Raw genomic sequence first — 17,285 nt, forward strand, 5'->3', positions numbered from 1 at the left:
CTCTCGTACACACACACACACACACACTTTCTGAGTGTGTGTGGATTTGGAAGAGAGTGAGAGACTTGCCACCAGGGGATAAAGAGCTGGTTTTCAAGCTGCGTCAAATAACTTGTTTTTCAAAAATCATAAAGATCCAACACTCCTTGGATTCTTGGCTGGTGCTTTAACACTCGAGGGGCAGGAGAAAGAGTGTGGGCTCTGCACTTAGTCCTGGGTTTGAATCCTGGTTACTCAACTCACTAGTTGTGAGGCCTTGGACAAGTTACCTGACATCTGAGAAATGTGCTACTTACCTCAGGGTTATAGATGGTTTAATGTAAGTTCCTCTTCATTTACTCAGCAAGAATTTATTTGTTGATTGTCTTCTACACTGGGATAGAAAAAAAGAAAGGATGCCATCTTTGGCTCAGTGGCTTACCGTCCATTTGGGAGCTGGCATATAAACAAATTCCTGGCTGTGCAGCGTGATGAGTATTGTAGAAGGGCTACAAATAAGAGGAGAAAAAGCAGAGAAGGGAACAACAGTCTGCCTGAGATGAAAAGTGTGGGAGAGGCTTCACATAGGGCCTAGCAATGGCGACTTGAAGAAGTAGGGGTGTAACATTGGAGGCCCAGCTGAGGGTGGAGGCCGTGAATTTGTCCAGACTCTGTTCCCCAGACCTGGGGTATTTTCTCATGATGTTCAGAACTTCTGGTGAGAGATTGTGGAATTGTTTTAGGATTAGTTTGGCAAGAAAGTAGAGGATGGGGAATAAATAGCTAGTATTTGTTGAATGGTTCCTATGCTCCAGGGACTATTTTGAGCTCCTTATGGATATTAACTTGGTTTATATCACAATAAACCCTTGAGGTTAGTACTGTTGTTATTCCCATTTTTCCAACTGGGAAAACTAAAACTTTAGAAGTCAGGGAACCAGCCCAAGATCCAAGCCCAGGCATCCTGCCACCACACCTGCATGTGCTCTTAACCACAACATTGCACTTGGACCTGGCCAGAGAAAATTGAGGGTTAGACTAGAGCAGCCAGACCAGAGAGGGAAGGGAGAGCAGATGGAGGGAGCTGAGACTGGGGGTGGGGTGGGGGGAGTAGACATTGGAAAGCTCTTGGCACATATAAAGTACCAATTAAACTTTAATTTTAAAACAAAGTATCAGCCCTCATCAAACTTGATTTTCCCCAATTTTGAAAATTCAACATATTTCTAAGCTGTGACTAAACCAACCCAAACCATTTTCTCAGAAACCTACAAAATCCATTAGAGAGGGTGGGATTAGCTCATGGTGTCAGAAAGCCCCAAACTGGGGAGACCAGGGTTATAGCATCCTGGTTGCCTGGTCTGCTTCATATTCAGGAGGCTGGCGCCTGCATCCCCAGGCCTGCTGACTGCAGTGGGGGAGCTCCTGCTGCAGGGGAGCTGACTGGCTCAAGGACAGAGAGGACAGTGTGGGTTACTTTCAGCTTCCTGCCAGAGCCAGCCACTGTGATGCTGAGAGTTGCCTGTGGGATAGAAACCTGCAAAGGAGCCAGGCTCTCAGGTTTAAATTTCTCTCGGCTTCTTCAAGGAGACCAAAAAGTTGCTTTAGAGAGAGCTATTTTTCGCAGCTCTGAGTACCCTCATATGTCACCTGTCCAGGATGCAGGGCAACATTTCAGTGGTCTGAAGGCAGTGTAGGTACTTGGAGCTTTTCCCCCAAGCTCTTAATGACTTTGGGGATCTTATTGAAGAACTCTTTGCCCCCCCCCCCGCCCCTCCCCCCCAAGAGGCAGGAGCCAACTGACACTTGTTTTCGGAATCTGGAGGCCAAAGGATGTGTTGTATTGTCATATTTATGGAAATCTGACTTGAAAGTGAAAGGAAAGGATAAGTAGGATAACGGATATAGATAAGGATGAAATACTATCTCACAAGAAATCTGTTTATAAGTCATTTTCATTGATTGTTTCACTTGATTTCATAGCAGCCTTGTAAAGTGCAAGTGTATTTTTCCCATTTGACATGTGATGATCCTGGGGAAAGGATTTGTGTTTACTGAACACCTGTCATCTTCCAGACACTGTGCAAGGCATGTCACAAGCTTTCATTTTTACCTTAGTCTTGTAAGGTAGCGCTTCTTGTCTCCAGTTTTGCTCAGGGAGTTAAATAACTTGTCCAAAGCTGCTCAGCTAAAAAGCAGTGGAGCTGGGATTCAAACCCAACCTGTTTGAGCCCACAGCCTGTGCTCCTCCTCCTGCACCACATTTCCCCGGAAGCCTCAGGGAGGGGAATGCCTTTGCATTGGCTGTAGCTCTCTCGGGCTTTACAGAGAGCTCTTCAGAGGCCAAAATGATGATTTTGTCCCTGAACCTTCATGTCCTCTAGCACATAATCTCTGTCATGGGTGAAGTCCCTCTGCAGTACTTGGGGGAACTGAAATTTACTCTTAGCATGGACAGGCAAAGAGTGGGACCCTGGCCTTGTTCACACCCAGGCCGCTTCTGGGTCAGCTGCTGGGAGATGCCATCTCATTCAAGGAGGTGCCCCTCTGGGCTTTTCTGGACGGCAAGTCTGTCACTCCCCTCCAGGGTGGAGGCACTTCGCACCCTCTGCACTCTGTTTCTTGTGTAGCTTGGGGTAAACTGCTAACTTGAGACAAAGTCTGTTTTTGTAACTGCAATGTATACTACTTTGCACAGATTCTTAGTGGTAATTTCAACTAACATTTCTATCCAACAGAGTTTCAGTTCCTGCATTCAGCTTATGGTAGGAGAGCTATTTTTCCTCATATGTATTATGGCCTATGAATGTGTTATCTCGTAACAACAGTAGACCCCCTCTCCTGCCCTCCCCAAACCCATCCCCTAGGCTTGGGCTCCCCCAGGTGGCTCAGCAGCAGTTCCTAAAGCATGCAGGAACATGTATGATGGTGCAAAATCATGGGTTGGAGACACACATGAACCGTCCCCTAGGGCAGCAGTGAAGGATCATGGCACTAAAAGGCGTCTCTCCCCTTCCTCACCTCCGGAGTCCCATCTGACCCAGGTCAGAAACCTTTACCGTAACTGGCTGCTAAGTTCAAACAAGTGAAACAAAATTTTTGGGCTGCTATGGCTCCTCTGTTGGCTTTGAGGCGGCCTCTTGGAGGAGTACCTGGATTATGCCTATAAGAATCAAAAGCAAAACAAAAACAGTCGGCCCCCAGATCAGATTCTTCATCTCCATTGGCAGTCTGACATGTTTGAAGACCTGGTTGACTTGAGATAAAATCTGTTTCCTTCGCCCAGATCTTGAGCTCTGGATCTTTTTCAGGGCATTTTCCTGAATGGAGAGAGGTGAGGGTCAAGTGTGCCAAAATGAGTGAGGGACCAGAGCTGGGTTCTCTGGGCAGTGTGGACTCCAGGCCCCAGGCACCACAGGAACTTATGGGCACCTGTGAGGGTCCCAGCAGTGTAACTTGACTAGGTCCTTTTTGTCATAGACAGGAAGGGACCATGGGAGGGACTTGCCACTTTCACCACCCTCACCTGGGCTGCTCAGGACAGTGTTTTTGTAAAATCTCTGCACACCTTCTCAACTTATACCCTTAAATGATTTGGGTGCTGAATATTGAATTTGTGTGTGGCGCATCTTTCAGAAGATGAGCTGTGAAAATTTCTCTTTGCCACTGTTGGGTGCTGTGTGATCTTGGGCAATTTGCTAATGTCTTCAGGCTATAGATAATGTGTTTTATTCCAGATGACCTGTAAGGTCCGTTTAAATGCTAACAACCGGTCCTCTTAAAATTGTATTATTTCAGTTTTGCTAGTTACAGACTTGTTTCTCCTATCCTTTATGGGGAGTCACTTGTTTGCCTCAGGATGTATGAACCTGGACAGAGGACTCAATAAAAAGTGGGAGAAGCTCTCATGTTCCCTCATCCCTCCAGTTATAGCATCCACAGTTCTAGTCCAGGCCCTAAGCTGGTCCTTTGAACCTACAAAGACCAGTAAGACAGGGACCCTGTTCTCAAGGAGCTCCCAGATTAGTAGGAGAGACAGAGAAGCCGGCTTCTAAGAATTACAGTGACTGGAAAATAGTGGGCCATATGGGATCTATGAGGGGGCTGTGGTCAAGGAGTGGGGAAAAGAAAAGACTCATAATACAGATGGATGAGTCTTTAGCTCATAATTGATGAATTAATAAATGTTTACCAGTTAGCACTTAGGGAAAGACTGGGCCAGGAAGGGTGACCATTGTGAGCAAAAATACAGAAATGTGACGTTCCTTGGCACATTCTGGGAATGACAAACAAGTTTGTGTGGCGGTACAGGGTTAGAGAATGAGAACAAGAGAGTCTAGAGAGATCATAGGACTAGATCATATGGGGCCTTGAATGCCACACAAGGAGTTCAGCCTGTAGGCAGTGGACAACTGTGGAATGTTTTTAAAAAAGGGTTTGTGATTAGGTTTAGGTCTTAGAAATAGTACTCTGGGTACAGCTTGGAGATTACAGTTGGCAGGTTTAAAAACAAGCAGAACAGTGAGGAAGAAATTGCAGAAGTTCAGGTGAAAGATGATGAGAGCTTAAATTAGAGCTCTGTGGGATAGAAAAGTAAACGGATATCAGGATTAGAAACTGTAAGACTGGGAGATATTTTATATTTTTTTAATATTCAAAAAAATGATTTATAGAGAAATGGGAAGGGAGGGGGAGAGAGAAACATAAATTGGCTGCCTCCCAGGCATGTACCCTAACAGGAATGGAACTGACAACCTTTCAGTGCACAAGATGACCCCCCAACCACTGAGCCACGCCGGCCAGGGCTATGACACTTTATTTTTGATCCTCGCATCAATACTATGAAGTGATCAGGGAATGATTATTATTGCCATTTTAGAAGACAACAAAATGGAAGTTTAGAAAGGTTGTGACTTGCCCAAGGTCTCACAGTTAATAAGTGGCACAGCCCAGGCTAGAATTCAGATTTCCTGACTTACTACATTGTTCAGGATGATGGTCCCTTGCTGCCTCTCCTCCTTGTGAGTGTGCTTAGCAGACTGTTCAAGTGTCAGAGGGCACGAGGGCCCCGTATCCAGGGAAGTGAACAACCCAGCACGTGGATGTGGGCAGCATGCTGTGACTGGGCCATGGCCCTTCACTGCCAAGGGTTCTCTCTCTCTCTTTCTCTCTCTCTCTATCATTCTCTCACTCTTGCTCTCTCCTTTTTAAATTAAGAAATAATACATATACTATAGTATATACAGTCCACTAGTCTCAAATATACAGCTCAGTAATATTTGACATATGTATACACTTATATTTAACTACCACCCGGTTCTAAATATAGAAACCTTTCTAGGAGTTGGTACCTTTCATGGCATCCAGGAGCAAACGTGCCTGTCAAAGCAACCTCCTCTGTTACCATGCCTCTGAAAGGCTCAGTTGGGTTGTCTTCATCCCACAACTGAGCTCTGAACCACTCACCAACAGAATGGTCACTTTGTACATGGAGGAGGAAGATCATATGGCACAACGAATGAGGAAGCCAAGTTGACAGCTAACATTCTTTTTTGGTTTTACTCTTTCTATTTATCCAGTTATTTAAATTATTAAGTATTTAAAAATATAAAGAAATGTATTTGTTTTCTTTATAATGAAACCAGAAGAAGATATTCACTTCTTCAGGAACATGTATAGTTTGGTTCACTTGATCACTTGGGAAAGACATAATCAAAGGCACAGTCGCACTTGCTTCTTTCCTGGTTAATCTGAAACATTATTTTACTGTGTGTAATGCTGTCTTGTTCACTCTCTGGTTGGCGTGTGGCTGTGTTGCATCCCCCGCTAGACCATAAGTACCTTGTGTGCAGTGACCATGACCCACGTGTGTTCCTGTCCACCGTGGCGCTCCCCTCAGTGCTGAGTGCAGTAGGCCTCAGTCACTCTTTGGTTAATTTTGATTTATTTACTTTGTCACACAGTCCTTCAGGCTAATGTCAGGCTTTTGGCTTATGATGAAAATTATGGTACAGTATTCACCACTCGGGGAAACAGCTGGACCAGAACTGGACCTCCAAATTCTCTGCAGCCAAATTCAGGCCTCCTGAGAGTCCCTTTGAGGTCTTGAGGGCATGGATTTTTCTATTTAGGGAGGTGTTTTGGGTGGGCAGAGCTATCCAGCCACATGGAGTGGCAGGTTCTAAATTTAGAGACATCTTGATAAGATTTTTCAGCACTAATTGGATCCTTTATTAATCCCCAATCCCCACTCACCCCTACCCCAGAAAAAGAAACCCAAAAGAATTATTTAAAACTGACTGCCCTCATCCTACATTGTCTGCAAAGCCATGTCTTGATGTCCAGCAAAGGCCCTGGACTCTGCATGGGATTCTGCTGAGTCTCCATTTCTTCGGCCAGAATTCTCCTTTTAGTGTCACCTCCCTGCCCATGATTTTCTTCTCATTTCTCAGCATCCACTGTACATATTGCGGGCCATTAATGCAAGCTCAAGGTCAGCCCACAACAGCTAGATTTATAGCCTTGGATCAGCAAAAACAGCAGTCCTTGACTTCCTTCTCTGGGCCCGGTATCTCATGACCAAAGGAACTGAGGCGTTACCAGTTACTCAGACAGGCAGGGGGTTATGGGACCTCTCTGGAGGTGGGCTCTCCTTATCCTGGTGGAATTAGAGTGTACAGGCACCCTGTCTTCTCATAACATCCTGTCTTACCTTAGCCCCTTATTAAAATGTTTCAAGTATATGGGACTGTTGCCAGTGCAGCCCCACCTCCTTCTAATATTCTTTAAAACACCCATATACATAACTCCCAAGACCTTATTTGAATAGAAGAGATACTGTTAAAATAATTATTTTTACTCTAAGTAGCAATTTGTGTCAAGAATGTTTCTCCTCTAGTATTTGAAAGTATATCAAGGGAAATATCTAAAATGTTAGGCATTTCCCCCCTTTGAAACCCTATTTCCTCTCTCCTTCCCCACAGGATACCATGAAGGTAAGTTTTTTTGTGTGTGTTTTTTTTAAGTTATTCCCACTTCTAGAACATATGAAGCATCATCCTTCACATTTTTCAAGCTGAGCTTTGAGTCAGCCTGGGAAGTCTCTGTAAATTTCTTTCAAACTGGGCCTCATCTCTATTTCACACCTACTCAGGTTTGACATTTACTTTCTTTTCTTTTTTCTTTCTTTTTTTTTTTTTTAATATTGATTTCAGAGAGGATGGGAGAGGGGAGAGAGAGAGATAGAAACATCAAGAATGAGGGAGAATCATCCATCAGCTGCCTCCTGAACGCCTCCTACTAGGGATGGAGCCCACAACCCAGGCATGTGCCCTGACTGGGAATAGAATTTCAACCTCCTGGTTCATAGGTTGACGCTCAACCACTGAGCCACACCAGCGGGCAACATTTACTTTCTTAGTGGCCCAAAAGATCATCTCTAATTCACAAGGAGATATCTCAAAGTGAGGGAGGCACCAGTAGCACCTCAACAGGAGATATAACGGGTGTACAAGCCATTTGTCTGTCTGGCCGTGGCTGGGTATATAGGAGGAATTAGCAGGGAGTAGTGCCAACATGGGCCCTCTAAGCTGCCAAAGCTCAATCCCTTTAGAAGAGATGGCAGTCCAGCAAGGTTCATGTCATATGGTAATTAATTTGGGGTTCTCTCTTTGAAAGCAACTTATTAAATACACCTCCAGATGAGATTTCAGGCTTAAAGAAAGAGTACTCAGTTGGTCTGTCCCAATAGACAGTCGTCAAAGGCTCCGAGTTGCTACACATTCATGAGAAAGTAGCTAAGGAATAGACCAGGGCCTTAGGCCAGAGTGCCACACAGTAGGAGACAGTATTCACAGGTGTCTTCGTGGTTTTGGTAGTGGGTAGAAAATTTGGACTCTCCTAATTTAATATAAGCTCAGATTTCCTGGGGTTCACATCATTTGGAAGCTCACTTTAGCACTCCTCTCAACCACCACCCAGCTCAGAAAGGCTGGACCGTCCTGTGTGTCTGAACAGGCCCCTTAAGTTATATGTTTCCATCCAGCCCAAGACCCTTACTTTGTGTCTGTGATTGGTGGTGCCCACTTCTTATTTCTGCCTAATGCCATTCTTGTGTCTTCCCTTAAGCAACTCTGCTGATGAAACAGGCCTGGCCACAGAACTCGACTTCCTGTGGCACTGAAGGCACCTTCCACCTCCCAGTGGACACCGGGACCGAGAACCGAACTTACCAAGCATCCTCTGCGGCTTTCAGTAAATACAGCCTGTCTCCTCCTTTCCTGTTCCTCTTGGTTGGGACTGATTTGTCTCTTAGGAAGAGAGGAAAGGGAACTTTAAAAAGTGACATTTATAAGACACTATTTTAAGAGGTTCTCTTACCCACACAAAAAATTGGCCTTCCTCACATAGGAAAGGTCATCCTCTTTGATCATGCAGCCAGCTCTGGGGAGACACAAAGCAGTGAGGGAGGGAGAAGGAAGTGCTCATCTGGCCAACAAGTTTGATGAGGAAAGGACTGTTACTATGTTTCAAGGGAAAGGACAGAGGGGACTTTTGAACACCTGCCTGTGGACCTTTAGACAGAGCGGGCTCCTCCAGCTAAGCTAGCACAGGGATTCTCAACCGGGTGCTGTGGGCATCTGGATCAGATCACCCTTGTTGAGGGGCTGTCCTGTGCATTGTAGGGTGCTTAGCTGCACCCCTGACCTCTCCCCATTGGATCCCAGTAGCAAACCCTCATTATAGCCATCAAAAATGTCTCTAAACGTTGCTAAATATCCCTCGGGCCAGATTGCCTCTGCCTGAGAAAGTCTATGCTCGCGGAAGCTTCACTGTGGGAGTAAAGTATGTACATGGAGCCCTCAGGGAGGACAGAAACCCTCTGGCCAGTCAGATTGGTCGCACTCATCTTGAGGCTCAGTGAGGTGACTGATGGTTTTACCTTCACATCTGATTTTTAACACAAAATGGCTCCACTGTGTAAAATGAGGATACAAGTTGAGAAGTTAGTGGCATTTTGACTCTTTGTAAGTAGAAATGTTGGAGCTGTCCAAAAGAGGAACGGCTGGCCTTGGATGTGGTGAGTGCCTGTCTGAAGTTGTTTAGCAGGGGGCTGTGCAAGAACTGGGTGGGATGTTGCAGACTAGGCCCCATAGTGTGATTCAGTGGCTTATTAATCTATTAAGACTGTAGGTCAGAAGAATACATGGTATGTTCTTTTTCTTTAAAATACCCAGTGTCATTTCTTCTTAGTTATCATTGCTCCCAAATGTCAACATCAACTGATGTTCATATGTAACATAGCTCTCGCCTTTTGGAAACTGTGCTTTCATATCACCCTCTCATTTAATCTACACTGTAATCCTATTATTTGGGTGGATTTTTATCTCAGTTTGAAAGCTGAGGCTCAGAAAGGTAATATACCTGTTGCCATCCAACTGGTAAGCAGCACAACTAGAAAAAGGTATCACCATGGTTAAGTTGCTACTACTGTTTTTGTTTTTGTTTTAATCTCACCCGGGGATATGTTTATTGATTTGAGAGAGAGAGGACAGTGGAGGAGGGGGAAGGGAAACATTAATTGGTTGCCTCCCGTACACGCCTGACTGGGAATCGAACCTGCAACCCAGGTATGTGTCCTGACTGGGAATTGAACCCTCAATCTTTTGGTGTATGGGACAATGCTCCAACCAACTGAGCCACCCGGCCAGAACACTATTACTTTATTTTCATGAGATGAATTGTACTCTTTAAGAGAGTGATGGCAGCAGTAGGAAATTTTTCCAGATAACCTGTGGCATTACATATGTTCATGTATATGTGGCTTATACATATATATTCTCTCTCATATCTACATGTATGGATGTAGATGCTTATAGACATGTCTACTGTAGTACAGCAAAAAGAGCCTGAAGTAGAAGACCAAAAGAGTTGGATTCTAGATTTGGTTGTGTGTTACTTTGGATAATTCTTTCCACATTTTGGACCTTGGTTTTTCCAACTGCAAAATAAGGGAGCTGGACTAGGTCATCTTTAAGGTTCCCTCTAGCTGTTTAGACTCCTGATTCTGTCATACTCAATATCCTCTACTCCAGCAGGGACCTCCTCCCTAGTTGCCCTGACCAATAGTTGGCCCACTAGCCATTGCTCACACATCTCCAGGTATGGGGTACTCATTCCCTTCAGAGACAACCCTTTCCACAGTGAGAAAGTCTCAGTATTAGAAGGTCTTGCCTTCTATGTTGAAATCTTCCTGCAGTCCCATTGAAATGTCCAGTAGCTATATCCTACTACCCTCTCATAGTTTATCATAGTCCCCTCTCTTTTAAGCCAGTAATGTATGAACCTGTGTAATTTTTAAATAGAGGTGGGATTAACTGGTCCTCGCACACTCATCAGGGTTCTTCCCAGCACACAGATTTTGTGGCTTCTAAGGCCACAGAAAATTCAGGGCACTTTGACAAATTTAGTTACTTGCTAAGCCTGTTTGTAACTAGGTCTCCCTCCTACTTATTCAGCACTCTTTTGTTCATCTACCAAGGAGACTTGAGGGTCAAGGCAAGAATCAGATCTAGAGCTTTGTCCAGGCATATAAATCTAATGTCAATAAACCAATTAGTCTAAGACGCATCCTTGATGTGAGGATCAATGCCTTTGAAGGTGTAGGGGCTCTACAGCTGAAAAAGATTTATGACAGTGCAAAAGGATTGACGAGAGGACTTGCTAGTGTATACACTCTCTTTATTATCCTGTTTGATGGAGCCTAAAATTATGGATAGGAACCTGAGAGAAAGAACAGGGTGTCATAAGCCTCTTTTAAGGCAAAGCTGGGACTTCTAGTGTCAGATTCCTTTTTTCTCTCACGATATTGCCTTTAGTGGAATAATGACACAAATGTTAATATACCAAATGCCCAAGATTGGCTTCCAGAGAGGAGTTCTGCCCAGAGCATGGCAAACCCTCAATTCTGGGCCTAGCTCTGCACTGATTTGCTGTGCAGTTTTCGGGATGTCTCTGCCCCTCTGGGCTCCAGGTTCTTCATCTGAAACAGAGAGCATTGAATTCAAGTCTATAATGTCCTTAAGGCATAACATTCCAAAGACCTAACTCTCTGACCTTCAGACTTAGGTAGAACTCCTTTAAGGAGAGTCAGGCCAACCTTGAGTGAGTTGAGTCTGTGTTCATTTTAGCAAAATGCATTAGTTGTGTGTGTGTGTGTGTGTGTGTGTGTGTGTTTGTTTTGTTTTGTTTTTTTCCATCAAGCCCAGCAGCAGCTTTTACTTAGATGCACAGAGCAATGACCCTGAATTTGGTGATGTTCAAGGTAGCTGAGGCCACAGTCCAGGGGATTTTCCAGTGATCCTCAAGGCATGAACAGGACCACCAGTCAGTTGTGGAAAGTCCTCGGCAATGATTTCCTCATGAAAGTTTCACTGAAATACTCAGAGACTTAGAATGTCAGCTCTGGGAAGGCCACTCTAATATTATCTAATCCAAATGAGGCTATGTCTTGAGAAAAGAATTAACCTGACTCCCCGACAGGGCCCAGGGCAGTTTCTGTAGCCTTCTGACAAAGTCGGCACCCTTGAGAGCCACTGTGGTCAGAGGAAAGAGCCCTGAGTCCTGAGTCCTTGCGAGCCGTCAAGCTCGCTCAGCATATGTTCAGTCTCTCATCTGAGACGTGTGTGTTGGTCTGATGATCTCTGAGGCCTCCTTTAGCTCTGCACTTCTGCTTCTCCCTGCTCAGACTGTCTGGACAAACAGGCAAGGCCTTCTGCTGCAGCAGCATTTTGGCTGCCAAGGGTGTTTTGGCTACTGATTTGTATTCTGAGTATGTGTGTGTCTTCATTTCATAACATGGAAAAAGAGAAACATTCTCAGACAAGGTTATTCTTAGATGTGGAAACCAAATTCTATTGCAATCTCTTGGAGCCATTTGATTTTCCTCAGAGGGATGATCTCAACACTATGTAAGGTAGTTGTCCTTGTGGTGAAGAGGGGGAAGTGCAGGCTTTCCCAGGGATCAAAATCCCAGAGCTGATTCTCCGGGAGCATAAAGGAGAGTCACCAGTATTGTTGGCTTGTTAACTTTAAAGACTCATAAAATGATGGCATTTTAGACTGTAAAATTTTAGAATCTTAGAATCCTGGAGTCTTTTTCAAGTTGGATCATGCCAAGGAAGCCATAGTTTAACTACTATCTACTGTAGTCTTTCAGACCAGTCTCTGCTTGTATACCTCCAGGACAGGAAGCTCACTATCTCTCTATACAGTGAGAGAAAAAGAATAGCTAATCTTTATGAAGTGCTTTTAATGTATTGGGCACTATTCTAAGGGCTTTGCACTTATTAATGTACTTACCACAGTAACCCTACAAGTAGGTTCTGTTATTACACCTCCTCCCCCCCCCCACCCTGTTTTACAGATGAGGAGACTGATATATTCTACAACTGTTAAGTAGCAGGGCTGGGATTTGGACCCAGGCAATCTCTCTGGCTCTAGACCAGTGGTTCTCAACCTTCCTAATGCCGTGACCCTTTAATACAGTTCCTCATGTTGTGGTGACCCCCAACCATAAAATTATTTTCGTTGCTACTTCATAACTGTAATTTTGCTACTGTTATGAATCGTAATGTAAATATCTGATATGCAGGATGTATTTTCATTGTTACAAATTGAACATAATTAAAGCATAGTGATTAATCACAAAAACAATATGTAATTATATATGTGTTTTCCGATGGTCTTAGGCAACCCCTGTGAAAGGGTCGTTCAACCCCCAAAGGGGTCGCGACCCACAGGTTGAGAACCGTTGCTCTAGACTAACAACCACTACTCTGCTGGATAGCTTTCATAGACAGGCACCTTGGGGTTCGGGGGTGTCTTGCCCTCCTGTGGAAGAGAGATGCTCTCCACTCTGGCAGGACTCCCCATACCTTGTTTTGCACTTTTAAATCATGAGTCAGCAAGATAATAAATATTTTAGATTTTTCAGGCCATATGGTTTCTTTTATAACTACCACTGTAGCAGGAAAGCAGCCATAGTCTACGTAAATGAATGGCATGGCTGTGTTACTGTAAACTTTATTTACCAAAACAGACTATGATGACCAAAAATTGCAGTTTGCCTGATTTAAATGTAATAGTATGAATAAAAGATTCTGCGGTAAAATAAATTTGGGAAAATCTCCTGCATATCCCTATTTTAGAGATTCACAGTTCATCTTGTCATTTTAAAACTTCTCAGGGTCATGGGATGAAAAAAACCAATCTTTTTATCTCTATTTTACATTGCTGCTTTCTTTCTTTCTTGCAAAATAATGATTAAGATCCCTCAGAACCACAGTCCCTTGTGTACTCTTGGGATGTGCCCAGCTACCTTGTTTTATAGAAGATAATGTCTGTCTCCAAGCTGAAGTACCCCTCAGATGGCTTCTAGAAGTCTGCAGAGCTACTATAAACTCCCTGTTTTCCCCACATATCTGCTTCTCCTATGACCACTTCCATGATTAGCTCCACAATCTAGAAACTTGGAGGAATCTGCTGTAGACTTCTCCCTCAGCTGGCTCACACCACCCCTTCTAGTTAGTTTCCAGTTCTTATCAATGCTCCTTTCTCTTTCATGTATTCTTTCCCCTCCATCTTCTTTGCTACTTATTTCCCAAGTGTATTTGACCACAAAATTGGTTTCTCATGGAACAAACTGTGGATCTCCAGGAGGAAAGATAAATGACATGACTCCGTGAAGAGGACAGGACATATTTTATGGTGCCGTTGTAGCAACTAAACAGCACCTCCCAGATCCTGCCAACTCATCTGAGATTGGGGGCACCAAGCCAGAGCTGTGATGTGGACTGAGCGAGATTTGTGACGATGTGGCACTGTCCCTTCAGCTCAGAAAGGAGGAGAGCTTCCTATAAAGACCTGCCTTCTCTAAGCCCCAGGATCTCCTCATGTAGATCCTTGAGTTCGGTCCAGTCATTCATTTGTGATTCTCGTTCCTGAGTGATGCATGTTTCAAGTGTGTCCTGTGAACATAGAATCTGAGTCTCTTCTCCAAAGAGTCAGGGGCAGCAGTTTGGGCGATGGTGAGTTTCTTAGGGTCTGACCTCTCAGCCTCCCCCCAGCTTTTGTCTACCCTGCTGAGTTACCCACATGGCCTGGGTTCCAAATTCCTGTGAACCTTTGTGACCCCTGACTTCAGGCCTTCAGGCAGAGGTGGCCCTGCCCCGTGCCCCAGGGGGAGAGGAAACAACAGCTCTGTAGAGCAAAGTTTTTCAGCATCTCCGAAGGTGAGGATCTTTGAATGGTGTTTGTATGGAGGTTTTTATTTTTACTTTTATTTTTTATTGATTTCAGGGAGGAAGGGAGAGAGAGAGAGAGAGAGAGAGAGAGAGAGAGAGAGAGAGAGAGAAACATTAATGATGAGAGAGAATCATTGATCGGCTGCCTCTTGCATGGCCCACACTGCGCATATGCCCTGACCGGGAATTGAACCATGACCTCCTGGTTCATAGGTCGATGCTCAACCACTGAGCCATGCCGGCTGGGCTGTATGGAGTTTTCACCTTAAAACTTGGCACGGAGGAAGGGGAATATGGTGGAGGGAGAGAGATACAATGGGAAAAAGAAATAAGAGAAAGGGGGAAATCAAGAAAGAAACAGCAGAAAATACCCTGGGTGTTTAGTGAGGAGACAGAAAAGCAGCAAGATAGATAATGCAATAAAGAGTGGGCAGGTTATGTAATACATTAAACAATCAAGAATTTAAATTAACAACAACAAAAAGTTAGTTATACTATTATGCATTTATGTATAAAAAAGAAGTGAGCAGGTTGAGGGTCCCCCATCTGTGTGCACCTGCCTCTCACGGCAGGAAGCTCAGAATCCCAGACCATTGGAGCTACCAGGGTCCTTTAAGAGATCGTTACTTCCATCTGTTATTTTATAGATGAGAGCCCTAAGATCCAGAGAAGTAAAAGATGCCAGAATTACACATGCATCCCTGTGCACCAGGACTGAGGGAGCTGCCTCTGGGAACAGTGCTCTCTGAGTGGAGCCCTGCTCTCTGTCTGTTCTCATCTGTGTTTCCAGCCTGGATTCAGCCCATTCTTGTCTAGGGAGTCGTGACTGGAACCTGCTACCTTCCAGCAATGCTGTTCTGCCAACTAATTGGAAGTCTTTCTTATTGCCTTGGTACAGGATATACTGCGGGGACACCATACAAGGTCCCACCGACCCAGAGCAATACTGCTCCACCCCCCTACTCCCCATCACCCAACCCCTATCAGACGGCCATGTATCCCATCAGAAGTGCCTATCCTCAGCAGAATCTGTATGCCCAGGTAGGTGCATGTGGAAGCCTGGGCCCACCTCTTCTCCAGGTAAAGGAGCCACCAGCCTGAGTGGGTGGGTGGGTGCAGGTAAGAAAGAAAAGGAAGGAGAGCTCCTGGCTCTGCCCAGCTGTCATTGTTGTGTCACAGAAACAATATCCCTGCAGTTTATACATTCCCTCACTCCACCTCAGCCCCCGGGAGTGACACACAAAGTCACTTAGATTAATGGAGCCCAGAATGCAAGATGGGCAAGGGCTCTTGGAGATCTAGCTCAACTGCTTTTTTATATACAAACTAGAGGCCCGGTACACGGATTTGTGCACTGGCAGGGGTATGGCCTGTGGGGATCGGCACACTGTGGGAGCTCTGCTCATCCTGGTCAGCGGAGCAGCTGTGGACCTGCCCTCTGAGCGGCTGCTCCTGCTGTGGGAGCACACTGACCACCAGGGGGCAGCTCCTGCATTAAGCATCTGCCTCCTGGTGGTCAGTGCGCGTCATACCAACTGGTCAACTAGTCATTCTGGTCGTTCCATTGTTCGGTTGCTGGGCTTTTATATTTATATATATATATATATACACACACACACACATACATATACATATACACACACACACACACACACACACATACACACACACGCACACACACACACACACACACACTAGAGGCCCGGTGTACGAAATTTGTGCATGGGGGTGGGGGGGTCCCCTCAGCCCAGCCTGCACCCTCTCCAATCCAGGACCCTTTGGGGGATGTCTGATCGGGCCTACACCAGCAGTTGGACATCCCTCTTACAATCTGGGACCACTGGCTCCTAACTGCTCACCTGCCTGATTGCCCCTAACTGCCCCCCCTGCCGGCCTAGTTGCCCCCAACTGCCTCCCCCCCGCCTGCCTGGAAGCCCCTAACTGCTCCCGCGCCGGCGTGGTCACCCCTTAGTGCCCCCCATGCCGGCCTGGTTGCCCCTCATTGCCCCCCCCCGCCAGCCTGGTCACCCCCAACTGCCCCCCCATGGGCCTGGTCACCTCACGCAGCCTGCTGCTCAGTCGTTTGGTCGCCCCTCACTAACCCCGCTGCTGGCCTGGTTGCCCCACGCAGCCTGCTGCTCAGTTGTTTGGTCGCCCCTCTCTAACCCCCCTACCGGCCTAGTCACCCCACGCAGCCTATTCGGTCATCCGTTCAGTTGTGATGGTTGCTTAGGCATAGATAGATAGATAGATAGATAGATAGATAGATAGAGATGGGGAATCCAAGACCCAGAGAGGTCACCTATTGGGTGAGTCAAGATGAGAACCCTTATGTCTTGGGCATTTCTCCCTACCCCCCACATCCACTCTTCCTTGATAAAGTCTGTGAGTTTGAGTGGGGAGGACATATTAATGCCCAGGCTCTGCCACCAGTTGGCTGTATGACCTTGGACAAATCACTCTGTGTGCCTCAATGCCCCATCTGGGCTCCTTGAGCTACAGAATGTTGTGTTCTGAGGGGATGGCAATGCTACAGTGACTGAGACTTTAACACACTCAGGGCACATTTTTCTGGAGTGACAATTTTACATGAGGCTCTTTTTAAAAAAATGTTTTTATTGATTTTAGAGAGAGGGGAAGGGAGAGGGATAGAGAGATGGAAACATCGATGAGAGAGAAACATCTATTTATTGGCTGCCTCCTACATGCTTCCTAGTGGGGATCAAGCCCACAACCCAGGCATGTGCCCTGACTGGGAAGTGAACTGGTGACTTCTTGGTTTATGGGTCGATGCTCAACCACTGAGCCACCTGGCTGGGCTGACATGAGGTTTAAATAATAAGGAGAATGCTTTTTAAATATAAAAAACAGCTATATTTAGAGTAAAAAGCAAAACTTTAAAAGGAACAATAGGCTTGAGATAAGTGTTTCTTGTTTATGGTAGGCTGCTTTGCACTCTGCTCTCAGACCTCTGGGGTCACAAGCCACATTATGAAGCTCTTG

At 45.4% G+C, this 17,285-nt stretch overlaps 1 protein-coding gene across 5 annotated transcripts in view; it reads left to right on the forward strand.

Annotated features, from left to right (window-relative positions):
- The window catches only part of FAM168A (family with sequence similarity 168 member A), a 69,016-nt gene that overhangs the window by 43,126 nt on the left and 8,605 nt on the right, over positions 1-17,285 (forward strand). Inside the window, exons 4-7 of one of the 5 annotated variants that reach the window (XM_023764040.1) lie at positions 2,718-2,744; positions 6,963-6,974; positions 8,107-8,232; positions 15,181-15,323. In XM_023764040.1, the coding sequence (XP_023619808.1) occupies positions 2,718-2,744; positions 6,963-6,974; positions 8,107-8,232; positions 15,181-15,323 (308 nt within the window). The remainder of the gene's footprint in view (positions 1-2,717; positions 2,745-6,962; positions 6,975-8,106; positions 8,233-15,180; positions 15,324-17,285) is intronic. The other 4 variants (XM_014465908.2, XM_014465909.2, XM_014465911.2 and 1 more) reach the window with 4 other exon arrangements.

This window comes from Myotis lucifugus, unplaced genomic scaffold (assembly GCF_000147115.1).
Source record: "Myotis lucifugus unplaced genomic scaffold, Myoluc2.0 scaffold_313, whole genome shotgun sequence".
In the NCBI taxonomy this organism is placed as follows: domain Eukaryota; kingdom Metazoa; phylum Chordata; class Mammalia; order Chiroptera; family Vespertilionidae; genus Myotis; species Myotis lucifugus.